This window comes from Eutrema salsugineum, unplaced genomic scaffold (assembly GCF_000478725.1).
Source record: "Eutrema salsugineum unplaced genomic scaffold, Eutsalg1_0 scaffold_19, whole genome shotgun sequence".
Taxonomy (NCBI): Eukaryota; Viridiplantae; Streptophyta; class Magnoliopsida; order Brassicales; family Brassicaceae; genus Eutrema; species Eutrema salsugineum.
The window spans coordinates 945,789-973,158 of record NW_006256838.1 but is presented as its reverse complement, the minus strand read 5'-3'; the positions used below and the strand labels follow the sequence as shown (position 1 = coordinate 973,158).

The window sequence follows — 27,370 nt, the reverse complement described above, 5'->3', positions numbered from 1 at the left end:
ATGGCATAAAAGCTTATCGAATATAGCTTAAAATACATATCCAAGGCAACTAAAATTTTATGTTAAATCGTCTATGTATTTGTTTTTTGGTCTCACTAATATACTTCATGTGGATTTGAATTCGGATAATAACATGACAACACACTAGCATAAATGATAAATCCCTAAATTACCTACATACATCATAGTTAATTCGTTTTTATATTCACAATTAACTCGATCTATAAATATATATAAATTTTCGAAACGCAGTCAAAGTACATTTGAATAATGAAACACGATTAACATTCATATTTATATAAGAGCGAATTTAAGTGGTTAGAGAATTTCAGAAATTACCTTGGAATATGCAAGGGCTATATTAGAATGGTTAACAGAATGATTAAGCTCGGCATCATTCTTTTGTAATTCGAAATGATTAGGGATATTCTTGTATCGACCATGTCTAGATGCTGTGACTGTCATATTGGTATGTCTTGTAGCAGAACAAGGTGAAAAAAGCATTATTTTTGAGTTGACAAAACTTTGAGAAATGTCGATGTGATAAAAAATTTTAAACACACGTGTATCTTTTCTAGCGGCAGATGTTTAAAAGATAAAGCCTGAATTTGTGTTGTGATTAACAGTTAACACACATAAATTAGATAGAACCGTGAATGTTAACTAACATGGTAATAACTAATAAACAATTAGCACTAAAAATGTTTGCTAAAAGCATCACAAAGACATGAAGAAAAGGGAAAAGATAAAGCAAGAATCTGGGAGATGAGTTTTGGAAGACATGTCTTTGTAAAGGTATCTTCAAAGCTATGATTAGTCTCAGTGGTCAATAATCAAAGTTTTATACCAGTAAAGGCTTGGTCCCAATAATATGGATCAATAACCCTTTTTCACCGTATTTATAGTAAAACTATCGGTATGACCACTAAAAATAACAAGGGGGATGTTGAGATCTTAATTAGTTGGTAATCCGAGTATTAAATATTAACGATGAATAGTATGAAAGATAAAAAAGAATGTAGAAAGTGCATACCACACTTAATTTTCGTGCCGTTCACATTTATAGATACACGAGTGTTGACAGTAAACGTAGACGTAAGGTTAAAACTTAAACTCTTCCTTAAATCGAGACCGATTTATATCCAATCTGATTTATCGACCATTAGCAAATTACATTAAAGAATAAAACTAACCTAATCTTAACAAAACAAATAAATTCTCTGAAGAAATTACTTAGCCATTGATGTTCTCTGTTACGCAATTGGTATTGCCGTATAGTCGTTCTAGCAAATTCTTACTTACTTGTTACCGTTAACCAAATCATCAAAAGTCAGCGGAATTAGATATGGGCGTGAAAAGAAAAACACAACAAAATTTAAATAAATCTCTGCTTTATGTTAAAAAAATAACTAAAAAGCAAAAAAAAAAAATATACAGCGGAAAGGGAAAGGCTTTGTGCATTCCTTTCTTCCAATGCATCCAAAGCACCATTAATCCTTCAAGCAAAATACTTACAAGTTTTGACTGTCTCAGGGGCTGGGCAATCAAAATCAAGTCTTCTCTTTTCTTCAGAAATCGATTTCGATTTTGTGGGGAAAGGATACATTTTTGCTTTTTCTTCTTCTTCTGGTTGCGCATTTCAGCGATGCGGGAAGTGGAAACATCGGCAATCACAGCTCCTCCACAATTCTCTGCGATGTTTCAGAAACTAGCCATGGCGGTCAAAACCAAGACATACGAGTTCTTCACCGAAGACGGCGAGAGGGTCGGCGTCGATTCCGATGCGGAGGGCTTCGCACTCCTTGACTCTGCCGAAGATTTCATCACCGATCAGAAAGTCGTCGTCCTCAAACCCGATAGACCTCTTAGTGCCAAAACCCCTTCTCCAGGATCTCCGGTGAATGATGCTCAGACGAGGATTCTGGTTAAACCTAATCAAGTGAAGCTTTCTCAGGTTAGGAAATTGGATACCCAGATGGGATTGAGTTTGATTTCTTCGGTTTTCGCGACGGTATCGTCTTTTGAAGCTTCGTATCTTCAGTTGCAAGCCGCACACGCGCCGTTCGTCGAGGAAAGCGTCAAGGCTGCTGATAGAGCTCTCGTCTGTAACCTCCAGAAATTGTCTGATTTGAAGCAATTTTATAGAAACTATCGGCAAAGTTTGGATTTTGAGTCTGATTTAGCGATTGGGTCATGTTTAGAATCTCGGGTGCAGGAGAATCAGAGCAAGCTTAGAGCTTTGGAAACGGTGTCAAACCGGTTACAAGCTGAGATGGACGCAAAGGATTTGCAAGTGTGGAGTCTGAGGAACAAATTGGGTGAGATTCAGAAATCTAACTCGAAGTTGTCAAAGAGATTGTCTGCAAATTCCAAATCATCATCCACGGATGTTCTGTTATCGGTTAGGGTTTATGAGTCTCTATTGCATGATGCCTTTAAAGCTATACAGAAGTTCACTAAGATTCTGATTGAATTGATGGAAAAAGCTGGGTGGGATTTGGATTTAGCGGCAAATTCTGTTCATCCTGAGGTAGAGTATGCGAAGAAGGGACATAATAGGTATGCATTGTTGTCGTATGTTTGCTTGGGGATGTTTCGAGGTTTTGATGAAGAAAGATTTGGTCTAAATGAGAATGATGAAGAAGAATCTGAGACGTGTTCTTCAGGTTCTTCGTTGAGGGAACTGATGCAGCATGTATCGAGCAATCCAATGGAGCTTCTTGAAAGAGATAAAGATTGTGGATTCTCTAGATTTTGTGATAGCAAGTATCACGAGCTCATTCACCCGAACATGGAATCTTCGATATTCAGCAACATGGATCAAACCGAAGCGGTGTTGAGTTCTTGGAGATCACTGAGCACATTCTATGAGTCTTTCGTCACAATGGCTAGCTCTATTTGGACACTTCACAAGTTGGCCTTGTCCTTTGACCCTGCGGTTGAGATTTTCCAAGTTGAGAGCGGAGTGGATTTTTCGATTGTTTTCATGGAGAATGTCTTAAAAAGAAGACAAGATAAGAAGTTGTCGATGAATCCTACTCGAGCCAAAGTAGGATTTACTGTAGTTCCCGGGTTTAAAGTCGGGTGCACGGTGATCCAGTCTCAAGTTTACCTTACCGGCTTCAAATGTAAATGAAAGAGACCAATGGTTAAACCGTCGCTCAAAAGCTTCTACTGGGACTTGGCAGCTCGATGACTACAAGTGTTATAACCTTTTTACCTTCTTACGTATGTTGATTAACTGTGTTCTTCAAGTTTGGTTTGAGTTCTTGATTGCGTTTAAAGTGTATAGAAAGCTATGTTGATTTTTTCTTCCTTGGGATCAGAACTAAGTTTGAATTGCAAAGAATTAATTTGTTTATCTTCATCTTAGTAAAGCTGTAATAGATTGATTATCAGATGGGATGTTCAAAAGAAAAAAAGATTGATTATCAGATTGATTGGAGCCAGTCACTATGAAGAGACTGCAATTAAAATCCAGCGGGATTTGAATTTCTTTTATGAACGCTATTTCTTACAATATGCAGTACGACCAAGAAAACTGCTCTAGTAAAATGTTCTTAAACCAGTGAATAATGAATACAAATTCCTAAAAGCCTTACACAAATATTGTTTGCCTTCATATATATTTTAGAAACCTACAATAAAGTATCTTGTTCTGCAAAGTAAAAAGATTGATCATCAAATGTAAGTTTTGCCAAAAGTGTTTGTATTTGATCACATTTCACATAATGTATCTGTGTGTTATTTAAGCCCATTCAGTGAATTCAGTCGATTAAATATTTATGGGCTTCATCAGGCCCATTAATGACCGATCGAATGGAAAAGTAGTGCACGTGCGTAGAGAGGTCGACAGGGCATTAACAGAAAACATATATTCGTCGTACCTTCAAATTTTTGTTGGCATGGCTGACTTGACCAAGCTGTACAATTTGGTACGATGTCATTTTACGTACCAGAAAACGACTAACGAGGATTATTGTATGTGATCGTCTATTACTAGTAATCACATATGATATAAATAATTGTATATTATTTGCGTTTTTTCCTTCGTTGACTATGGATTTATAGAAGAAAGTGGTTTAGACGAATTTGTCAAAATTGATATCAAGGTACAGTATCCTATTTAATTCACCGCAAATGAAGGAACCGACTTACGTTTTTAGAAACTAGAAGAACGATTATCTGCTTTATGTGAGGACAATTAAGCTCTAAATTAATCGGACTCTTTTTTCCTAAACCCTTTAATTGCCCTTCGAGGTATCCAAAAGCGTTTATGACACATCAGGTACTACGACTATACAAAATATTGCCAGCTGTGCGTATATATGAATTCATATCATTACTATTAAAGTATTAATTTACAATATCTCGGATAGAAAGTTCACCCATAAAACCCACTTCTATACATCTTTTTGGGTCTCAACAGTCAGCACCCAACTTTATATATGGAATTTAAAATAATACTGTAGTATAAGACAAAATTCCATTGACATTTGATCCCTTTAATTTGTTTTTTACCGTCAAATGAAGCCATTAATTCTTTTTTTTTTGGCGCTAAATAAAGCCATTAGTTCTGTAAAGTCATAAAGAAATATCAACTTGTAGTTTTTTTTTTTTTTTTGCTAGTGGATTTAGAAATATTAACTTAGGTACGTATATATTTGTTTCTGCAATGATCTTCGCCTGTATAGTGTATGTTTGTAAATATATTTTAAAAAACTTCATCTATGCATGTTATTACGTGTGTTGCGCTTTACCTCCATATTTCAGCAATAATTAAATGATCACATATATTCATTTGCAATGATAGCATATGTAAGAAAGGTCGATCCATTAGTTCTGTAAAGTCATAAAGAAATATCAACTTGTAGTTTTTTTTTTTTTTTTTGCTAGTGGATTTAGAAATATTAACTTAGGTACGTATATATTTGTTTCTGCAATGATCTTCGCCTGTATAGTGTATGTTTGTAAATATATTTTAAAAAACTTCATCTATGCATGTTATTACGTGTGTTGCGCTTTACCTCCATATTTCAGCAATAATTAAATGATCACATATATTCATTTGCAATGATAGCATATGTAAGAAAGGTCGATCCGCTTCATCAAAAGGAAAAAGAAGATCGATCCATGTGTTCAACACATATGCATTCTATCACAAACAAAACTTCGCAAAAATGTCTCGACTTATCAAATACAATACGAGTAAGGAGAAACAGACAAACATGCACGGAATTAAAGTTGATCTATATATATTTTATTATTATTTTTGTTAAGTATGCATGAAATTTATTAATAGTTAATATAGCACCATCAACAACCGATGTGTTTTGCAGAATCACCATTATTAAATAATCAATATACCGAAAGTGGGTAATGAACTAATGATTAATGAATAGTTTCACGTTGAACAATATAAATCATATAGTATTATAATTATCTTTGAGAATGCTAGAAATCAGCTCAAACATAACCCGAACGGGTGACCAATGTTTGGATTTTTAAGTCACGAATAAGTATTATTGTATTTTGTGTTTTGAGCTGACTTCCTCTCTATTTTTGTCAACTCCTACGAATGTTTTTGTTCCGCCATTTCAAATTAGTATTATACAATTCTCAGCCAGATAGAGGAAACACCAAAACTGAAAAAAATTCTATTTATTTTGTTGTCAACAATTTGAATAATCCGTTTCGACATCAATTAGATGTTAGCGGAAGACGTTATGTATGCGTGACTTTTTAGATGTCTTTGTCTTTCTTTCGTTGAGTTTCAATTTGATTTTTCCTTATTGAGAAAGATAAATAGACAAAATTTTGTTCTTAAGAAATGTTGAAACTCAAACTGTTGTTCAAAAGTCATCGCATGTTTCGGTAGTTCGAGGAAGCTCACCGTTGACAATATTGTATATATACTCTGTGATTTGTCGCACAAACTATACCATAGTCAAATAATGCTAATTTAAATCTATGTACATTTTTGAAAGATATTTCGGAGTCTTTTGAAATAATCATTTTATGAACATGTATAATGTACAAGATTAAATCCAGATGCGCTAGCATAAATTACTAAGCTAGTATTTGTTTTGTTTGACATTAATTTACTAAGCGCTACATATCCTGGTCAATTGTTTAAAAAAAAAAATCTTTTGTAAATGGTGTTCTTTCGAAAATTAATTTAAATATGTACTTAACTAGTAGTTTAACTTGTGTATTTTACGTCTTCTTCCATGCATTCATTCATTTAATATATACGTGAGTGTAAATAATAGCTAGAGAATAGTAGTAATAATATACTCCTTTGATTTGGTTGGAGTTTTGGACATACGCGACTCTAATGGGCCCGCGCATTTGATGCTGCGAGTTACACGTTCGTGTACGTAATCAATCGGACTTGTACGGAGTCATGAAGCGATTAGCGATGAATAGTTGAATGTATTAATTATTGAGTACATTTGTGAAAATGGAAAAAAATGAATATTTGTCTCACACGTAAACCATAATCGATTGGGTGATTACACGTTATTTCGGAATTTTATAAATAAAAGATATTGTACATATCTACATATTTACAAAATTTATGTATTAGACAATACTATTAGCCTGCCAAAAGATTAGGAGTTGAGCAATATGCTAATAGCACTTGATTATTGAAAATTATATTTTTGTTGGCATCATCTCATCCTTATCAGAAGAATCTTCCCTACTAGCAATGATAATCGTATTTTAGTCTGAGGACAAAGGGAGTAGAGACCATACAAATATTTAATTGAATAACCCAAAAAACTTGTTTAAATAGATTAAACGACACAAACTGATTAACAAAAGTTAGAGCCCAAACTCAGATCTGTGTTTCAGTTATTTTTAATTTTGAGTGCATATATTGTCTTCATATGAATAAAACTATAGGGAGGCCGAAGGCATCTAAAGGACACACCGTACACAACTCTTTTTTAATAAACCTTGTCGCCAACATTATTCAATGAGCAATGTTTTTTTTTTTTTTTTTTTGCTGTTACCAAATCGGGACAAAAAAATATGTTTGCAACGTGGAAATCACACGTGTTGTTGCATCATAATTGTCTCATCAAACAACATATGTATGTACCATCGGTTGAATTTTCGGTGAGTCATCCTCTTCTCTGCATTTAGACCAAAATTAGTTATAAGATTTATTTCGAAAATTAAAACATTACGATAAGAACATGAATTTTAGTTGAATGCTTACGAAACTGTGGTTAATGCTAAATTAAAGCTAAACATTAAAGTGTGGAGTTAATTAAAGAATTCTTTAGGTGAGAAAAGCAAAAGGGCAAGTTTTTTTTGTTCCCAAAATCTAATCCAACGGTTGACATGCTTTCTTCTCATCCATACCGTCCATATATCTGACTCAGTCTTGCTCCTAAAATCATCATCTTTCTTGGCTTCATCTCTATATAGAGTTCTACGCCTCTTACTTTGCTCTTCCTCTCTAGTTCTTAGACAGCCACAAAATCCATTTTCTCTTTCCGTTCTCAATTCTTAGCCGTTGATGATCTAAATCGATCAATCAAACATAACAGAGAACCAGAGCTTTGAAACTCTGAAAAACAGAGGAAACCAGAGTAAAGAGTCTTGTTTTATTTTTGTGTCGTCAAACATTTTTCGATATACTCTTCTCTCTTTCTTTGTCTTGTCTTAACCGTCGCTTATCTGTCTCCGGTCCGAAACTAGCTCTGTTCATTGGTTTTGTCTGATCTGTTTTTGAACGATGAGGAGGTTAAGAGGGATCAAAATTAGAAGACCGATTCAACGAATCTCGAGATGGATCCTTCGGAAAACCCGTATCCGCCGTTCGAGACACATCCGGTTAACTCCGACCCGACCGGTTTGCAAGCCGCGAGCTCGAGCCATCACAAAACTCATAAGCTGGGGTCGTAGCCTCACATCCCACAGCGCCAGGTTTCTCGGGTCTAAAAGATCAAATTCCGGGTATATACCAATTGGTCAGGAACCGATTCGAGATAAACCCGATCCGGTTCCGAAAGGTCATTCGGCGGTTTACGTTGGTAAACAAGACGGCGACTTTCACAGAGTTCTGGTGCCCATCGTTTACTTTAACCATCCTCTGTTCGGTGAGCTTCTGAGAGAGGCAGAAGAAGAATTTGGGTTTTGTCAAGAAGGTGGAATCACCATCCCTTGTCCTTACTCTGATTTCAAACGGGTCCAGACCCGAATTGAATCCGGGTCGGGTTTCGGTAAATTTTCCTGGAGCCGGCGCCGGCAATAACGACGACTGAAGAAAACGGTTCATGATGATGATGATGAAAAAAGTTTTAACCTTTGTTATTTTTTTTGTCACTATTTTCTATGTTTTGTCACTTTGTGACCCTTTTCACTTGTCACTTTTTTTTACCCTTTTGTTAGATATATGTATATGTGAAAATGAGATTTATTTAGTTTTAAACTAAGACGACAATGTAAATAATTTAGAGATTTTTCTTTTCCCGTAGTTGCATGAGTGCTTTTGGTGGGACTATGATTATGAATTTATGATTAAGATAGTGATTTTAAAGGTAAAATTATGAAAATGATGAAACCCAAAGAAAAAGTTTAACACGATTCTGTTCTTCTTTGGACCTACACAAGATTTTGTTATCAATCACAATTATTCATCATTGTTAATCCCACTTTTTTTCCTATATACATGCATATTGGAAAAATAATTGAAAATTTTTTAGATCAGAAATTTTCCAACAGAAAAATGTTGATGGACGACAAATAATAGTTACATGCAAAAAAAAAAAATTTGACTGCCAAATTTATTTGCCTACGAAATACTGTAACGAGAAAACATTGTATTGTATTTTTTTTTCCTGTCTATTGTTGGGCATTATGATTATCATTCAATCTAATTTCGTGCAAGTGTTGACATATATGGTGAATATATGGCTGGGAAAAATTATGGGGAGAATACTGCCAAAGGAGATATTATGGCATTGAAATGATCGTCGCCATTAGAGTCCCTTTCGATATCTCTATACGTAGCGATGATTTTTTCAGTGGAGAATCCACGAAAAAATCAATGATTTGGCAAGCCGAGAAAAAGGAACTTATAGAAAAATACTGAGGTTTTATTTAGCGAACAACTACATAATTGAGTTGGCTCAGGTAGAATAGTAACGCCTGGCTATTAACGTAATTTTTCCTTATGATATGATTTGATTTTAGTCTAATGTACTAATGGTAAGAAACGCAGCGATACATAATAGTACTCCTTACTAGACGTATTCAGTATGGAACAAGAAACGAGTATTATCACGTGTTCTTTGTATGGAAGTTCGTATTTCTCCAATTTCTAGATTGGATCAATAGGTAGACTAATTAATTATGCTTGTTAAACAAACAATATTACGTTTAACGATTGTAGACCTATTTTATTTCGAACAACTCAATATTTTCTTGGACTTGTTATGAAACTATTTCATACATTTAAAATATATTTGTTCAGTTATATAATAACAAACTACACATATGAATAGTCATGTGAAATACTTAATTAATTGGTTGTTGAGGTGCCAAGTTGATTCATAGGTTGGCCCAAATTCTATTGAGTTGAAAACTTGAAATTAACGTGGATAAGTAGTGGCTGTATCAATCAGTGATTGTATTTCTCCAAAGGCATATATCAACTTGAGAAGACAAAGCTTAGACGTAAACTATATATAATTTTTTTTTTTTTTACTTTTTAACCAAACCAAACCTAATAGGATCAAACCACACTTAAATCGACCAACCCTAAAATCGACGTCTCAACGGTATATATATATATATATATATATATAATATTTGTTTTTGCTTTAGCTTATTGTTTCGTAGGTTGATTTGGTAAAAGAAACTCGATCTCATCTTGATTTGATTCTTATGAATGCGATCCTCTCTATCTTCTATTGTTAATTCGTCTGGAAATCGCTACGATTCATGTTGCAGAACATGCGCGGTTTTACATTAGTTGGTTAGATAAGTGAAACCATTGTTTTATATTAACTTGGATTTAATTAAATCTGTAAGTGGCACAAATTCTCTTATGTGTTCATGTTTTTCTATCCTTGAGCCATATCAAATTGCTTCATTCTTCTCAATATTTTCAATTAGATCTCTCGTTGTTTCACATGAATAGGTTCGTTTGCGAACATGCATCCTATTTGGATTGCTCTTTTATGTCTTCGACTTGAGTGGATTGTATTTCTGTTTCTTTGTTCACCTTATCAGTTCAGCGGAGAAAAAAATACTGTTGAATCTTTCGACAAGGGATTCTGTTGACTAGTGTCTTATCGAGCGCATGGAGAAATCTCTGGTAAAGGGTTCCTGGATTGCACTTGATAGGTGATGTGTGCACAAATCTTGATGTCAAAGAATTTTCTCGGCAGATTCCTTAAGGAATCATCACATATCCACCAATTCACCTTAATGTGTAATGAGAAGGATCGTGTTAATGCTGATGGAATCTGCTTGAAGTGGTTGATCTTCAAAAGTTGTTGTTACCCGTGGAGTTCAATGTTTTGCACTTGACGGTTCTTTTTTGCATCCCGTGAGCTTTTACAAGTGTGAGACATTGGTACACCTGAGGTTGGAGTTTGTGAAGATGTGTGAATTTGATGAGTGTCAGATTTTCAATCTACCTCGCCTTGAGATTATATGCATTCAAAGTCTGTTTGGTTCTCGAGTCAGGTGCCTCTAGAGAGGCCTAAGGGGATGTATTCGTCCATATGGTGGAGACTCTGGAGTTGTGATCGACACTCCCATGGCTTAGAGTTTTTGTGTATCAGGGATGGTACGTTGGAAAAATTTTAGATTGGAGAGCGTGAGTTCTTCTATATATCAAGATGTTATCGATGTTGTTTCTGTTCCGGCATGTCACAAATGTTGCCTATGTATCTCTCGAGCTGTCCCAACCTAAAATCTCGACTACCCGCGAAATATTTTGCTAGGCTATGGATTTGAATTTAAGCCGTTTATTTTATTTGTCGATCATTAGATTTCTTTAAAATTTTGGGTACTTGTAGTCTTTTGTCTTTCATCTTCGTATTATTGATCCGATTGCAGTTACGACTTTATGTAAATAAACTACTTATTTTGTCAGTGCATTGTAGAGAAATTCCTTTGGTCGTGGTCAAGATTTAAAGAAAGTTGTTTCTACCACTTTAAAGTTAAAAAATTCTCCACTATAAGTCTATAACTTGAGAGGAGAATATGTGCGATGGAATCGATCTAGCGAACATATACTAATCAAAAGGATCATGATTAAAATGGGACCTTCTTTTCACAAAAGAAGTCTCACGAAAATACATAGCTCCCCAAACCAAATCTTCTCTAATTATGACTAAATCATTTAGACACCCTATTTTCTATTCAAATACTAAAACGAAATTTGTCATCCAGTTTGTCGAGTTTTTGGTATTCATTACAAGTAAATGTTTATATGCCAAGTCATAATTACAATTATCGAGTTTTAAGCTTTGCATAATTCGTTCTAGACATATCCACTTACCTCGTCGACCGACCCTCAAAAAAAAAAAAAAAAAAGAGATTAATAAAAACACTAGGAATTAATATAGGAACGATAAAATCAAAAAACCAAAACCATTTGAAAAACAATCACAAAGTTAACAACAAAACTAAAAGAACAAAAATATGAGAAGACTCTTTCTCTTCTCTCTCTTTTTCTTCCTCTTCTTCCACAAATCATCCTCCTCAAGATCTTCATCAGAATCACACATCTTCATCTACGGTGGATGTTCGCCTGAAAAATACACACCAAACACTCCTTTCGAATCAAACCGTGACACTTTCCTCTCCTCCGTCGTCACTTCCTCCTCCGACGCTTCCTTCAATAGCTTCGCCGTAGGCAACGACTCTTCCTCATCCTCCTCCTCCTCTTCCGCCGCCGTCTTCGGTCTTTATCAATGCCGTGACGATCTCCGATCATCAGACTGCTCAAAATGCATCCAAAACTCAGTTGATCAAATCACTCTCCTTTGTCCTTACTCTTACGGTGCTTCTCTCCAGCTTGAAGGATGCTTCTTACGCTATGAGACCAACGATTTTCTCGGGAAACAAGACACGAGTCTTAGGTATAAGAAGTGTAGTTCCAAGAGCGTTGAGAGTGATTATGATTTCTTTAAACGGAGAGACGATGTGTTGTCGGATCTTGAGTCGACTCAACTCGGTTACAAAGTTAGCCGGTCCGGTTTAGTCGAAGGTTATGCTCAGTGTGTTGATGACTTGAGTCCTAGTGACTGTACGGCTTGTCTTGCGGAATCTGTTGGGAAACTAAAGAATCTTTGTGGCTCGGCGGTTGCAGCTGAGGTTTACTTGGCTCAGTGCTATGCTCGTTATTGGGGTTCTGGTTACTACGACTTCTCTTCAGGTCCGTCCATAAATTCAAATAATCATTCTTTCATTTAGTAACTATTGCTCTAGCTACGTAACGTCTCTTAAACCCGGATTATGACACCGTTACATATATTAATTATGTAACTTAAAGCTTAGTGGAGTTCATAACATAGTTTCCTCAATTATGTTTAACGGCTTAACTATATAGTTTTAAATTGTAATGAATTTTAATGAAATGTGTGAAAATTTGACCTAATTCAATTGTCCGCCGCTTACACTTGATAAATCACGAGTATTGCTTTGGTAGTGGTAGCACGAGAAAGCTGAACAAATCATAACATATCTTCCCTTTTTTTCTTGCCTGCAAAGACACCGGTTAGTATATTGAACAAAATTAAAATTAATCCTTTGAATTATTCGTTGGAAAATTCGAGTTTCATGGTTAAAATATGATTGGTCAGAAAAAAAATGTGATTTGCAAATATTATATATCTATATTAATATAATATTCTTTTCTTTATAGGCATAGCCACCCATGTCCCCCAATCCCAACTTTATTTTATATATTCTTTATAGCTTGATCAATATCACACAGTTCAAAAGTCACTACATCTTAGAAATTCTAATTCTTAGCTTGATACTATGGTCTTACCTTAGGTACTTTGTCACATACTATAAGAACTTTCTAACTTAATCTTACTTTCGTAATCAAGATCCAACGAACGGAGATAACGTGGGCAAATCAATTGCGATCATCGTAGGAGTCATTGCTGGATTCGCAATTCTTGTAGTTCTCCTCTCCCTCTGCAGAAGCTCAATGCGTAAGTATATATACTTACTTGCCTAATCTTCACCCATTTTGATTTTGAGACTTTCAGAATTATGATAATCTTATTTTTCATTATGCTGATTTGCAGATTGATCTAAAGAAGACATGACTCGGGATAAAAGATTCTAGAGACCTGGTTTTTAGTTTTGTTTGAATTATCTTATTTTGTAGGAACACATCCGTTACCGTCCTTATTGATTATTTTTGATTTATCAAAAGGAACAAACCTCGAAGTGACCTATATAATATATGATTTAGCTTTGATGTATAATTTTTTTTGGTTGTTAAAGTTGATGTATAATTTAATATTTGAAGATTGACCCGTATTGTCTGCCTTGAAAGACGATAACTTTATTCCATCAAATCGTTATAGGCTTATACCAACTTTCCTTAGCAGGCGCAATTATTCGATACTCATACTTATATCGTAAATTTTAATATAAATTCGGAGAATTACGTGATTCGACTTGAGTATCTTTAGACTTTATTGGTTCTGCCGGGAAAAAGGACTTAGCAGGTTAATTCAACCTGTGGTTCGTGCTAGTACGATCCGTTAATAAGATCCGAGTCTACCCGGTTCTCATGGATCGCAGTACATTTCCATTGGACCATTAACTTATGGTATGGGCTTCGCCCCACTAAACAGTGCATCATGAAGTCTTATCAACTGAACATATCTAAGAGCAACCTTAATGGTGAACCCCTCAAGGGGTTCATACCAAATTGTTTATTAATAAAATTTTGAGATATAAAAAGTTTAAAACCCCATCTAATTTATTACTCCAATGGTGAACCTCTCATGAGTTCATAGCAAATAAAATGAATTTTACAAGTTATAGTTAGGAGTTTTACAAGTAATTCATATTATATATATCATACAAAGTTACACAATTCACATTACAATCATTCACTTGGTAAAGCACTCAAATTCAAACATATATATAAAAAAAAAAACAGCAAAAGCAACAAAATTAAAAGAAAAAAAATAGAGGAATGCGCTCTTTTAGCTAATCGGAACAGGAGCTCCGTTCCATTCTTTGAGACAATCCATCAATGGATCAATAATTTTACCTTCACACATTGCAGTAAATATCTTATCAAACTCTTCAACCGCCTGACATATAGCGACGAGGAACGTCGTCGACATTAGCTTGAGAATGTCGACAGCTTTCAAAGTTTTGCGAGACGAAATGAGTCCGAGAGAGTTCACGTCTTGGTTGTGTTCTTGGTTGTGTTGTTCAGCTGATTGGACATGGCTTCTCACTTCTTCTTTCTCTTTGTACTTTGCAAAACATATGCAACATCCCTAAAAATTTCCAACACATTCAAAAAAATCAATTCGATTCCCGTTTTTTGCAGTATGCAAAAACAGTTGTAATGTTTGTAATTCCCTTTTATCTAATTTCCAATTTGATCAAACCGGTGATATCAAAATGTTCTTTGCAGATTCACAGGGTAAACAATGTATAGAAGGATAGATTTCTGACTATTTGACTATTTTAGAATTCAGATAAGAGCTTTACCGGATCATTGTTTGCTTGAGCAAAATCAGAACCAGAGGTTTCATCAATCCAACTGGAGTAACGAAAGAAGAGAGATAAACCATCGCGGGTCCAATTAATTCTGCATCTGGAACAATGGATCATCTCAAAAGATTGGCTTGGATACAACAACCTCCGTGAGGCAAAGACAGCCACCATTGCAGGCAAGCCCCGCTCCAATGCAAAAAGGCACCAAAGCTTGCCACACCACAGCCAATATCCAGGGCAACACAGGTGAATGTTCCAAATGTAATGCCAGGAATCATCTGCAAAATTCAATCTAAGATAATATAAGATCAACATGAGCCAATAAGAAAAACACTGAAAAAGACTGAGGGATTGAAAAATAAAAATAAAAAAACAAACCTGAGAGATCTGGTCTAAATACTGATCACCTCCATGGATAAACTGAGTTCCACCCCCTGGGAAAACAAACTTGTCTTTCTCTCTTCTTATCCAGTTTTGACCACCTTTGTCTTCCACTAAGCGTGTATGTGGCACATTATTGAACCATACCTGCCACAAGAAATGCATCAGTCCATAAAACTAGTGACTGTAATCTGTCTTCGTCTTCTCACACAGACTCAATTTCTCAATCGGGAATCTTACTTTCGAATCATCTTCTCCGGTTGGTTCCTTTTCCCCCTCCGACGAAGAATTTCTGGTGGATGATTTAATGGAGATAACAGTCTCGATTTCGTCTTCAAAATCTCCGATTGCTCAGCTGGAATCCCACAGGAAGAGAGGAAAATCGTGCGGCCAAAATGAACAAGAGAAAGATATGTTTTGTGAGATGAGAGAGGGTGTCCAAGACAAAAAAACACAAACCAATTAAAAACGACCACGTCGCGTATGAACTCCTCAAAAATGAGGCTCTAAAAATCCTTCCTGACAAACCGGTTCATCTAATATAATCGATTAAACATTTTTTTTAAATCGAAAATGGGTTATGAACCCTATGCTGAACCCTTTAAAAAACACCGTTGGAGGTGCTCTAAAACATCTTTTCATGCAACTATAAAAAACCCGAGACAATGTTATAGAGAAATTGAATGAAATAGCACAAAAAACTATAAAAGTTCCCAAAAATAGACTCTTTTTGAAAACCTACCCAATATTAACATCCAAATAAGAGTGTTAAGGGTAAACTAATTTTTGGCTGTTTAATGAATGATATACTTTAGGTAGCTTTCAAATAAGAGTGTTATATTTGTCAACCATAAATTTGTGATACTATTTTAGAGAATTTCCCAATGTAATATTAATATATGTTCCCTTGATCTAATAGTGTCATTTCATATAATTTTCTATTATATTAGAAATTTAAATTATAACAATATTAGATAAGTTTCTGAAAAATTAAAGATGATAATTAAACCTGTTCTACAAATTACTGCTCCCAACAAAAACGATATTAATATCACATATCAAATTATATATTTTAATGTATTTCTAAGCATTCATAGTTATTACTTATAAAATTTTAAGAGATTCCGATGTGGTGGGCCGGGATAAGTAATCAGCTTATCATATCTATTCTAATAATGAGATTATGATTTCTCTCAAAAAGTTTTCTTATTACATATCAAAAAGCATTTAGATTTAATCCACTAACCTCTCTACTCTTGAATTCAATAAAATTGTCAAGAAAGGGAAAATGAGTACATTACTCGACATATACCTAATACACCTATATACGTTCACTTCGATACGGCATCGCATTAATTCACCACCTGAAAAGTAAAGCGTAATTAATGAAACTAGTCTCATATGCATGGCCATTAATCATCATAGAAACAGAAGCTTACACATAGTCTCACACGTGCCTTATATCTCTCTCCATGTGTTAGATTTCTCGCATCATCTTCATCTACGTTATACGACAAGTTCCATTACTCGTTTACTCTAAAATACACCACCACCACAACAACAATCATTTTAATGCACACTTCAAGAAAATCACGAAAATTAACACACCAACTATCCTACTAAGATTTACGAAAAAATGTACACGTTTGTTAAAATCACCGACTTCTTCACCATCCTATTCTTTCTAGGCATTGCAAACGTCGCAGCCGCCTCAAACACATCTGAATTATATTTGCTTGAGACGGCTCGAGCTGCAGTGGTTGAAGCCAGAACTAGGGTTGGGTTAATGGCAACGGTAGAGGCAACAAATGAAGTTGCAAGCGGTTATTATTATTCGGGGTTAAGTGACTGTGAGAAGCTCTACGATGAGAGTGAGGCTAGACTATCGAAACTGGTCGTGGCTCATGAGAATTTTACCGTTGAAGATGTTAGAACATGGCTAAGCGGAGTGCTCGCGAACCATCACACATGTTTAGACGGTTTGGATCAGTCACGTCAAGGTCACAAGCCTTTGGTCCATAATAACGTCACATTCGTGCTCCGCCAAGCTTTGGCTTTCTACAAAAAATCTAAAGGTCATATTAAAAAAAGTAAGAACACATGCATACATACATTCATGTATACGTATTTACATTTTAAAAATTATATTGTAAAGTAATTATGTATTGGCCGGGGATTGATTTCCGCTATAATGCATTGTTTGTTTTGAAAACTCTCTCACGATTTGCTATAAATCCTCTATTAATATTGTGTAGGGATGCATGGACCAGCGACACCGAACCATAGACCAACGAGACCACACCATGGACCGACAATAGCACACCATGGATCTGCGAGACCATACCATGGACCAGCGAGACCAAACCAGAGCGGAGGAATGTTAGTGTCATGGAATCCGATAAGGTCAAGGGCGGACTTCGTGGTGGCTAAGGACGGTTCGGCGACTCATCGGTCGGTGAACCAGGCATTAGCCGCCGTTTCAAGAATGGGTAAAAGCCGGTCGCATAGAGTGGTAATTTACATAAAAGCTGGTGTGTATAACGAAAAAATCGAGATAGATAGAGAAATGAAGAATATCATGCTAGTTGGTGATGGTATGGACCGTACAATCATCACCAATAGCCGAAATGTCCCGGATGGTTCCACGACTTATGGATCTGCCACGTTTGGTATAACGTTTATATACGATTTTTTTTTTTTATACAAACAAAAAGAAATTTAACTTTATTAGCTTTCATATTATATAAAATAGATTTTTGCATGTTGGTATATTTATTAATTAGTCGATATTTATATATATCTAGGAGTGTCCGGGGATGGATTTTGGGCACGGGACATGACGTTTGAGAACACGGCAGGACCACAAAAACATCAAGCTGTGGCGTTGAGAGTCAGCTCGGATTTGTCTTTATTCTATCGATGTAGTTTCAAAGGATATCAAGACACTCTTTTCACGCACTCGCTCCGACAATTCTACCGCGATTGCCATATTTATGGTAATGTTACATATATATATATATATATATGGTTTTATTTCAGGTTAAATTGTTAATGAGACTAGCTAGTCATGTTGTGATCCTATATGGATTCAAAAATTTTGGGAGATTTTGGATAGGTACGATTGATTTCATATTTGGAGATGCGGTAGCTGTTTTCCAAAACTGTGATATATTTGTGAGACGGCCTATGGATCACCAAGGCAATATGATCACAGCTCAAGGAAGAGACAACCCACATGAAAATACAGGTATATATTATCTTATGTGACCAATCGTTGAAAATGAATAAAACGTGTTCAATAACCATAACAACTGAACCACTTTGATACCACCAATATAAAAAAATTAAGCTTGAAACTGAAGATAGAATAGCTTAGAGACTAAATTTCAAATCAAAACTAAAATTGTATAAAAACCAATCCATATTAGAACATAACTTTGGTTACCGTAGTTAAACCAGAAACCATAACATGAAATTTTAACCTGAACCGGGTTTGAACGCTCCTACTCGATAGTAGGTGCATTATATTCCTGGTTAGTGTTAACCGGTTTCTTTGTTTGATGATATTATGTAGGTATTTCGATCCAACACTCAAGGGTCAGGGCGGCACCAGAATTCGAGGCGGTTAAAGGCCGGTTTAAGAGCTACTTGGGGAGGCCGTGGAAGAAATACTCTCGGACAGTGTTTCTCAAGACAGAGATCGACGGTTTGATTGACCCGAGAGGGTGGAGAGAATGGAGAGGCGATTTCGCTCTGTCGACGTTGTATTACGGCGAGTTTATGAACACCGGAAGCGGAGCAGGGACTAGTAGAAGGGTGAATTGGCCGGGATTTCACCTCCTTCACGGCGAGGAAGAGGCTTCTCCGTTCACTGTCAGCCGATTTATACAAGGAGATTCTTGGATCCCTATCACCGGTGTGCCGTTTTCCGCCGGGGTTTGACTTTTGAGTTGTTCTTGAGTGATTTAAGATAATATCAACGTGAACACATACATTTTAGAGAATACTTATGTTTTTCTTATTATTGTTAATCTGAGCAAGTAATCACATAGACTACATTGTCTTTCCTATTCTACTTGTACGACTAATCATGGTATTTAGTTTGTGTTTTGTTTTTTTTTAGAAAAATATTATTTTCAACATAAAAACTTAATTCGCTAAATTTGCATCACTGTGAAAACAATACAAACCATGGTATTCAAAATCGACGCGGAGACAATGGATATGGTTTACCAATCAGAAGCCAGAGGAATCGACCAGAGCTGAGTAAGAAGCATTCTCGTCCGAAGCCGTCGTGGCGAGATTCCTAGTCACCGTTTTCTTTCTGGTCCTGAACACTACTCCATGATCTAAACCAGTCAATTCACACAATTCTAACTTCTGAGATTCGGTTAATTCCATGCCTGAATCCCAACATGGCTCATATATTATATCTTTCACTTTCTCAATCTTGTCCTCCGTTACCAAGATTTTGTTTTGAACTAGCGCAAAATAGGCTTCGTCCGCGGCCTTCTTTCGGATCTGGATCAAGTGAGAAAACAAAAAAAGTCATGTAACCAACATATAAATTTTCTAAATAGAGTTTGAGATTGCAGATAAGTGACATGAACCTTTGGGTATCGGTGGGCAAGTAATGATAGAAGCTGAGAGAACGCTTGTTTGCTGATTGGTTCCGAGACTGAAGCAATAGACCCAAGTATTTTAACGCCTTCCTCGAATTTTCCGAATTCCTTTGAGGCTCTTAGTTCGATGGCTAATGATTCCACGACTCCCGCGTAGAAACTCAACGTATAGGCCTGATATAAAATGTGAATGTGTTTAAGGTTCAATCCACCAGCTCTGGCAATATCTAATCTAAAGAAGTAAAACTATAAAACCAACCTCTTGATTCAGAAAGATCCTTTCGAAGAGCTCTCGAATTGTCTGTGTAAAAAATAAAAACTGTTAAGACATAACCACATAGAAGCTAGAGGTTACTATATAAGGTGGTGTATTTTTACCTTTAGACATGGTACAATAACTCGGTCACATTTCTTATACTCTTGAAGTATCCAGAGGATGTCGTCAAATAATGCAGACTCTCTGGATCGTTGTTCTTTAGGGTCTTTAGCTTCTTCACTTTCCCTCATATACTGCAGCAATGCAGAGAATGACGCCTTTTGAAGTGACTCTTGTAATCCTCCAGTCGAAATTACTAATCCAGACATCACCTCTTTGCTGTAACAACGGAATCCTAATAACTGAACGAAACGTGGGAAAGAGAAAGTCGGCACCTACAAAAGAATATAATAACTTACTGTGAGATAAATCCTTTGAAACCGAAGAAGCAACCTAGGCTTCACGTTCTGCTTACCGCCCATTGTAGGCCTTCTTTGTTGGGAATAATTTCTTCCAGTTTTTCTCTACAAGGTATGAAAGGGACGGTTACAGTTTTGTGATACAAAATCCTTTGAAGAGCTTTTGCAGCTGTTTCTCTTAATTTATCCATTTTCTCCACTCCTTGCTTCACAATGCCTCCAATCAAACGGTTTGCGAGGTTTGAATCGAAAAGCGAAGATGAACCACTATTATGATCGCCCGCTGAAATTGTTCCGACTTTCTCACAGAGGATATATGTACATTTCTCAAGTCCATGGATTGCAGCTTCACGAACCCAAGAGCCTACATCACCTCTGTTATCAACTGAATAGTCATTAAGAGCTTCCAGTAAAGTATCCATCACTTCAGTCTTGATAAGAAGGAAAAGAGACAGGTCATCGTTTTCAGGATCATTGGCACTTTGCTGAGTAAGAGTCTCACACACCGATGTGAGTCCCTTTACAGCATTCATACGCGCCTCAGCATCTCTATCTTCAGGATTCGTCTGCTTGGAAAAGAAAACATCCATTTAAGTTAGTTTTTTTTAGATTGGAAACTTATGTACTGAATAACATTTTGTCTTCTTTACCTCTATCTTACACGCACTGCAGAGCTTCAAAACTACATCCTTCCATTTTACAATCAATAGTTCATACGGCAAAACACCCAGTGCAAGTGCAGAACCTCTTCGAACAGCTACGTTTGGGTCCGTTAGATGTTTCAGGTGTTTTGATATTAAATCAACAGCTTTCTTATCATTTCCAATAAGATAGGATTGCAGAAGCTGTTTAACAGCATTGACAGCTGCATTCTGAATAATAAGTGAAACTTGTCAACTAATCAATTATGCTAAAAGGATGAAAATAAACTTCATGACTTTCAGAAAGATAGGTACCTGTATTTGAGAATTGGGATGTCTTAAATTCTCAGTGAGAGTATCAAGCAGGATCCGTTCTGTTCTCTCAGACAATGTCACACGCGATAACGAGATACATTCGATAAATCGTGAGACAGCTAGTCGCATTATTTCTCCACCTTTTCCACGATAAAGGCGTGCTTTCTCAATGGCAGGGACAATACCAGCCATACGCTTATGGCTATCTGTAAAAATTAAGTGCATCAGAAACATTTAACATAAGGGATAATGATGCCAACCATCGAACTTGTTAATGTTCTCCTCTAACAGAAAATCAACCTCGAACGGGGGTGAAGACAGTCTGAGTGCATCTACGATGATAAGGTCTAGATTGCAAGATGGTTCCCATATTTGTGGTTTTCCATACTAAAAATGATTACTTGCATATGAAAAGATGCCGCAAAAGTCAAAGATGAAAAATCGGTGGTACCAACCAGCAGAAAGGACATAGCCACACTGGTGCAGAGCTAACACAACCTCTCCAGCTGCCAATGTTGCACCATGTCGCATGCACAAATCAGTAGAAAGGGTACAAGGAATTAGTTTCTCCAGCACATAGTTGGCAAAGTGCTCAGGCTCGTATTTAACAAGAGCAGCAAGAGTTTCTGCAGCAAGTTCTCGCAAGCTTTTGTCCTGAAATTATAAGATTGAATAGTTATCATATTATGGAATATACAACTAGAAACAAGGATTTGATACACTAAAGAGAAAACCGTTTGATTTAAATACAAGGAGGACCTTAAAGAGATATTAGATTTGTCGAGAAATAAGAGGCGAACCACTATCAAACAAAGCATACCCAGTGGCAGATCTTGTTGTACAGCAATTCATCCACAAAAGGATATAGATACCCTTCATACTGAGCTATGGAAACAGCAACCTGAAGGTAAGAGTTCACCCGAGAAGAAAGGGAAAAATAGTCAGCTATGTTCACTATGTCAATCCCATGAGGGTAATTTCCTTGCCTTCCAACATTCTCTTGGAAAGCAGCGGCAGCAGCCCTTCTACAGTTCACCTAGTAAAAGAAATCAATAAACTTTACGCAATGAAGAGATCTACAAAAACACATTTCTTCAAATAAAACAGGAAACGGCAAACAAATTATAGTCAAAAGGGTCATTACTCATTAGTACCTCTCTATCAAAGGAACCCACTATCAATAAATCTGGAGCAAGCTGATCCAGCACGTTTTTCATATCTTTGTGATAATAGGCACGCCCAAATGCCCAACAAACATAAGCAGCTGCATCACGCACATGAGATCCAACACTGTGCGGACCTCTGCGGACATCATAATGGAGTGCCTGTAAATGATATTGAAAATCTATAAAGCTTCTGCATAATTCATATGCATTTTAGAGAACAAGTAATCCTGTGAATGGGATAGAGTACGACCTTCACAATAACTGGGACGACTTGTGGGAAACTTCTAGGCAACAGTAATCCTCTACGAGCCAGTTCAGCTAAAGCCAAACAACCCCCATGCCATGAGCCATCTCCCTGAATATCATGAAAATAACAATAACTGCAGGCTAGACAAAGTCTGTTTTAATTGGATTTTAGCACATGCAAGTCATGCTGCCATATACATTATGAGTACCTCTCCTGGTGAAAACAGCTCCAATACAGATGACAGCACCTCTTCAGAAAGAACAGATGTTAGTCGTGAAGTTACACGACCTATACCCTTTGCAGCAGACCAACGAACCACGGTGTCCTACACGGTTAAAAAAATAGTTATTTTTCAGAAGGACAATGCTTGCAAATACTAGTAACATATGAGATTGTCTGGTTGCAGCTGAACGTTTCATGTGGCAAAAAAGTTTGCATCGATATCAAGTCAGGCCCATCACAGCTTTATGTGGCGTGCATATATATATAGCATTCAAGAAATAAAGATCTGTTTGAGTATTCACTGGTCACTCCAGTCTATAGCTTGGTGCATATCAGCGTATATTTCACTCAAATTATTATGTGGTCATCTAGTTGTATAAGTTGAGATGTAACCACCTTAGTTATCAGCCTGACAGTAGTATTTAACCCACTAAACATACCGTGTCTCTCAAACCAGAGAGTAGCATTTCAATTATCTCTTCTAAGATTTCAGGAACATCCATATCTTCATCCTCTTGGTCATCCGAACTTTCTGGTTGTGCGGGCGCCAATCTTTGGGTCGAACTCGTAGATATATTCTCAGAAAGGGAGGCTGTTTGAGCCTGCGTGGTAATTTAATGTAGAAGTTTCAGATGACTAACTGAAAAATGAGATTATGTCATTTACGGGAATAAACCAGATATTCTAAAATATTAAAACCCATGAAGAGGAAGTTACTACTTGCACTACTAATATACATGCTTAAAGGTATGTACCACATAGCGCCAGGAAGGTGTGCGATGAGGAAGACAAACAAGACCTATCCTCTGAGTTAACTTAATCAAATACTTGCGAAGCAGAGGACTTTTAGTAGCTGCATTTGATTTGCTTAGAACGGTCACATCATTCAAGATAGTAGGAAGAACATCCAGCAACACTTTCCGGCTAGCAGTCTGCCAATGATAGTAGACATATAAGATCCAGATGCAAAAATACGAAAACTTAAGTAATCAAAACCAGCAATATTTCCTACAAGATAAAAACATGCAAATCAAATCGGATGTTTACTTTACTGGCATCTATACTTGTCTAACGTGTTCAGGTTACAAAAAGAAACCTTGAAAATGGCAGCCAGAGCCTCCATCACACCAAGCAAGCGAAAGTGGTTCAAGACACTATCTTCCTTAGAGGATAAAACTTCATGTGTCCACTCAACAAAACTGAAAGGAAAATGCCAGAATACAACAAAGATATATTACTTAATCCATTCAAGCCGAGTAATTCGTACAGGTTACAAAAAAACAAAAAGCAGTCTATCAACAATCTTGTTGGTGAAATGAAATCAAGCGTTCAAAGTTAATCGAAACTCAAAACTGAAGCACTGATGATGAGAGGAACAGACCTTGTGAACGCCTTTCCCATATCCGGACGCGTTAAAAGCTTAGAGAGAAGCAATCCCGATATTCTGCGCATCGGTCCAGCACTGCACAGATAGTCCTTACAGAAACCCAAAATCTTCAAAACCAAAGGAGCAAGATCGTCCACACCAAAGCTCTTGTCGTTTGCAATGCTTGTATCAACAGAAGAAATATCAAACGGGACCAACACTAGGATTGAAAGCCACAAAAGAGTAACACATTTGGCCTCCATTTCTCCAGTGCTTTCTTGCCTCAAGGAAGAAGTAGAAGTCGTGGTATGGCACTTCTCCAGGAGCGACACAGCGAGTTCCAGATCGGACACTTGATGCGGAAAGAACTTGATCACAGCTTTGTACCCACAGACAGTAACTAAAGTATAGATAATGATGCATATGGGCTTGGTTATTTCGAGAATTTCATGGGATCTCGTATCCAATTCAGCTGTTTTAGAGCGGATGATTAACATTAGTGGAGAAACTATACTCTCTAAGTACGGCTCCACTAGTTGACCTTGCTCCTGGTATTTATCCATCTACAATACAACAATTCGGATGAGGAATCAACAAAAATTCCGAGAGAAACGGGTCGACCAAATAGATCGAGTGAAACAGTAAGAAGCTTACGATGGATTGGATCTTCTGAACGGAAGAAGGATCAACGACACGGCCATTTGAGACAATATCATCGAGAAGAGATTTTACGAGCTTCCATTCTTGTAAAAAGTATCTCAGTAGCACTCTCTCCTTCGAATCATGCTCGTCGTCTTCCTCTTCTCCACTCACGGCCGCTTCGATTTTGATTTTCTCCGGCAACATTTCCTCTTCTCTAGCTGCCATTACTGTCACTGTCAAATTGAAATCTGAAAGAGAAAGGGCTTTCAACGGAGGCGAATTCTATAAATTCCCGCCCTATACAAATTCGTTCCCCGACAAATTTCTCTCAAAATGGAACTGGAAATCAGGCGTGTTAAAGAGCGATCGGTGAAGGCGAGAATACAATTATTACAATAGACGATGAGCTCGTTCGGCCCATTAAGGGCCCATAATCTCATTTTGGGCCTGTGTGACCCATTCATATCTTGCACCATTGAAAACCGTCCGTATTAAGCTGTTTATTTCACTGAACCGGACTTGTCAAAACTGTTTAATCAATCAATTTCAGGCCATTAACCAGGGTTGGTGTCGACAAAAAAAAAAGGTTTGGTAGATGATAACCAAAAAAAAAAACCAGAGTTAGTAGGCGTGGATAAAAAAATATATATTTTTACCGTATTCATTACTTGTATCTCATTTTCTGGATTTATAAATTCAAAAATTATATTCTCTCATTTTTCAATTATTTCATAAGAAAATATTAAAAATAAAAAAATAATTAAAATAAGAAATAGTACAATTATCTTTTAAGCTATTAAACAAAAATTTGGAAGTTTTTTTTTTATTAAATAGGAGGATATTACTATTTAATATTTAATTATTACCTTTTTCTACATTTTTTGGATAATTTAAAAGGAAAAAAGTATATTTTGTTATGGCGGAATATCCAAAGACTATTTGTAAAAGGAAAATGTAATAAAAAAATTGTGAAAGTCTCAGAGAATCACTAAACTCTTAGCCTCAGTCAGCGGTCAGGATGATACCTTTTGATGGTATCTAACGGTCAGATTTGATCCGAGTTGTCCCTTAGTGAAGATGAAGAGATGGGCGATATATTGTTTGATTGGCTAAAAATCATCTCTCACTCATAAAAAATAAGCTGCGGAGAGTCTCTTCTTCATTTCTCCACCATTAGCTTCCTTCTCTCTACACCAAAGAGAGCAAAAAAATCAAATCTATGGCTTCAACTTCCTCCCTCGCTCTCTCTCAAGCTCTCCTTGCTCGTGCCATCTCTCACCATGGCTCTGACCAGCGTGTCTCCTTACCAGCTTTCTCTGGGCTCAAATCCACCGCCTCACGCGCCTCCGCTTCGTCTCGTCGACGGAGCGCCACATCCATGAGCAAAATCCGCTCTCCCTGCCCTCTCGTACGCGCCGCAGCTGTGGAGACGATGGAGCCGACCACCGATTCGTCTATTGTGGACAAATCGGTCAACACGATCAGGTTTTTGGCCATCGATGCTGTGGAGAAGGCGAATTCTGGTCATCCTGGGCTTCCTATGGGTTGTGCCCCGATGGCTCACATTTTGTACGATGAGGTTATGAGGTATAACCCGAAGAACCCTTACTGGTTCAACCGTGACCGATTCGTTCTATCTGCTGGGCATGGTTGTATGTTGCTTTACTCGTTGCTTCATCTCGCCGGCTACGACAGCGTCCAGGTCTGTAATCTCTTCTTTGTTCTGTGCTGCTAATATTTTTGAGCCCTTTAGCTTACTGACTCAGTTCCGTTATGGCTTTGGATCTGATCATAAGTGAAGAATGTAGTAACTTTAGTGCATAGATTTACCTGTAAAATTTTCAGATTCAATCTGTTTTGATGTTCATCTCATGGCAGCTTAAAGCAGCTGACTTTCATCCGGGTTTACTGATAAAGTGTTGGATTTGTTTTTGTAGGAGGAAGATTTGAAGGGTTTCCGTCAATGGGGAAGCAAGACACCAGGACATCCTGAGAATTTCGAGACTCCTGGAATTGAAGTCACTACTGGTTTGAGTTTATGCTTTAGCTTGTGGGTCATCTGGACTACAGAAACCTTTTTTCTATGTTTACAATTTCGCTATTTTGCTTTTGCTCCTATGCAGGTCCTCTTGGACAAGGAATTGCTAATGCTGTTGGTTTAGCTCTTGCTGAGAAGCATTTGGCTGCTAGGTTCAACAAACCCGATGCTGAAGTTGTCGACCACTTCACGTAATATATCAAGAATTTGTTTGCGCCCATATATTTATCATTCTTGGTTTGTATATGCTTATGATTTTATAAGCTCTTATTTTGGATTGATGACTACATATTGTATCCTCGTAGATGGTATGCCTGATGGA

At 36.8% G+C, this 27,370-nt stretch overlaps 6 protein-coding genes and 1 long non-coding RNA gene across 8 annotated transcripts in view; 5 read left to right on the top strand and 2 right to left on the bottom strand.

The window, feature by feature from the left end:
* Positions 1–1,450: 1,450 nt before the first annotated feature.
* LOC18019982 (protein GRAVITROPIC IN THE LIGHT 1) lies at positions 1,451–3,395 on the top strand. Its single transcript, XM_006402492.2, has one exon. The coding sequence runs from the start codon at positions 1,646–1,648 to the stop codon at positions 3,134–3,136; it is 1,491 nt and encodes a 496-aa protein (XP_006402555.2). The 5' UTR covers positions 1,451–1,645; the 3' UTR covers positions 3,137–3,395.
* A 4,044-nt stretch (positions 3,396–7,439) lies between these two features.
* On the top strand, positions 7,440–8,533 carry LOC18019981 (auxin-responsive protein SAUR36). Its single transcript, XM_006402491.2, has one exon. It carries the CDS (start codon positions 7,751–7,753, stop codon positions 8,267–8,269), a length of 519 nt encoding a protein of 172 aa, XP_006402554.1. The 5' UTR covers positions 7,440–7,750; the 3' UTR covers positions 8,270–8,533.
* A 3,110-nt stretch (positions 8,534–11,643) lies between these two features.
* Positions 11,644–13,466, top strand: LOC18019980 (cysteine-rich repeat secretory protein 15). The gene is made up of 3 exons (XM_024157171.1): positions 11,644–12,409; positions 13,089–13,196; positions 13,293–13,466. Exons 1-3 carry the CDS (start codon positions 11,674–11,676, stop codon positions 13,295–13,297), a joined length of 849 nt encoding a protein of 282 aa, XP_024012939.1. The 5' UTR covers positions 11,644–11,673; the 3' UTR covers positions 13,298–13,466.
* Positions 13,467–14,041: 575 nt separating this feature from the next.
* LOC18019978 lies at positions 14,042–15,681 on the bottom strand. Of its 2 annotated transcripts, none has more exons than XR_002899900.1 (4): positions 15,355–15,681; positions 15,112–15,261; positions 14,728–15,025; positions 14,042–14,510 (listed from the first exon to the last, which is right to left on the bottom strand). It is a non-coding gene; the product is annotated as an uncharacterized LOC18019978 (long non-coding RNA). The 2 variants fall into 2 exon arrangements; XR_002899899.1 differs by having other exon boundaries at positions 14,043–14,510; positions 14,728–15,011.
* Positions 15,682–16,668: 987 nt separating this feature from the next.
* On the top strand, positions 16,669–19,180 carry LOC18019979 (probable pectinesterase/pectinesterase inhibitor 36). Its single transcript, XM_006402486.2, has 5 exons — positions 16,669–17,204; positions 17,370–17,783; positions 17,919–18,110; positions 18,230–18,361; positions 18,689–19,180. Exons 1-5 carry the CDS (start codon positions 16,751–16,753, stop codon positions 19,054–19,056), a joined length of 1,560 nt encoding a protein of 519 aa, XP_006402549.1. The 5' UTR covers positions 16,669–16,750; the 3' UTR covers positions 19,057–19,180.
* A 2-nt stretch (positions 19,181–19,182) lies between these two features.
* LOC18019977 (tubulin-folding cofactor D) lies at positions 19,183–25,339 on the bottom strand. Its single transcript, XM_006402487.2, has 17 exons — positions 25,023–25,339; positions 24,384–24,931; positions 24,099–24,201; positions 23,758–23,934; positions 23,443–23,604; positions 22,989–23,105; positions 22,784–22,888; positions 22,522–22,692; positions 22,188–22,403; positions 21,823–22,021; positions 21,368–21,573; positions 21,062–21,283; positions 20,468–20,977; positions 20,115–20,387; positions 19,996–20,037; positions 19,725–19,910; positions 19,183–19,635 (listed from the first exon to the last, which is right to left on the bottom strand). Exons 1-17 carry the CDS (start codon positions 25,233–25,235, stop codon positions 19,351–19,353), a joined length of 3,735 nt encoding a protein of 1,244 aa, XP_006402550.1. The 5' UTR covers positions 25,236–25,339; the 3' UTR covers positions 19,183–19,350.
* A 797-nt stretch (positions 25,340–26,136) lies between these two features.
* LOC18019779 (transketolase-1, chloroplastic) overlaps positions 26,137–27,370 on the top strand; it is a 3,327-nt gene continuing 2,093 nt past the window's right edge. The window contains 3 exon segments of the mRNA XM_006402483.2: positions 26,137–26,712; positions 26,948–27,038; positions 27,134–27,270. Coding sequence (XP_006402546.2) covers positions 26,230–26,712; positions 26,948–27,038; positions 27,134–27,270 — 711 coding nt within the window. The 5' untranslated portion in view covers positions 26,137–26,229.

What these genes read in the sequence shown, in the direction of transcription:
- LOC18019981 (XM_006402491.2), top strand. Translation starts at nt 7,751, where the DNA reads ATGAGGAGGTTAAGAGGGATCAAAATTAGAAGACCGATTCAACGAATC.
- LOC18019977 (XM_006402487.2), bottom strand. Translation starts at nt 25,235, where the DNA reads ATGGCAGCTAGAGAAGAGGAAATGTTGCCGGAGAAAATCAAAATCGAA. An exon ending in TTCAGAAGATCCAATCCATC is followed by an intron (nt 24,932 to 25,022) that starts GTAAGCTTCTTA and finishes GTTGTATTGTAG; the next exon opens with ATGGATAAATACCAGGAGCA. An exon ending in GGATCTTTCTGAATCAAGAG is followed by an intron (nt 19,911 to 19,995) that starts GTTGGTTTTATA and finishes ATTTTATATCAG; the next exon opens with GCCTATACGTTGAGTTTCTA.
- LOC18019979 (XM_006402486.2), top strand. Translation starts at nt 16,751, where the DNA reads ATGTACACGTTTGTTAAAATCACCGACTTCTTCACCATCCTATTCTTT. An exon ending in TTATGGATCTGCCACGTTTG is followed by an intron (nt 17,784 to 17,918) that starts GTATAACGTTTA and finishes ATATATATCTAG; the next exon opens with GAGTGTCCGGGGATGGATTT. An exon ending in CAACCCACATGAAAATACAG is followed by an intron (nt 18,362 to 18,688) that starts GTATATATTATC and finishes GATATTATGTAG; the next exon opens with GTATTTCGATCCAACACTCA.
- LOC18019980 (XM_024157171.1), top strand. Translation starts at nt 11,674, where the DNA reads ATGAGAAGACTCTTTCTCTTCTCTCTCTTTTTCTTCCTCTTCTTCCAC. An exon ending in TTACTACGACTTCTCTTCAG is followed by an intron (nt 12,410 to 13,088) that starts GTCCGTCCATAA and finishes TTCGTAATCAAG; the next exon opens with ATCCAACGAACGGAGATAAC.
- LOC18019982 (XM_006402492.2), top strand. Translation starts at nt 1,646, where the DNA reads ATGCGGGAAGTGGAAACATCGGCAATCACAGCTCCTCCACAATTCTCT.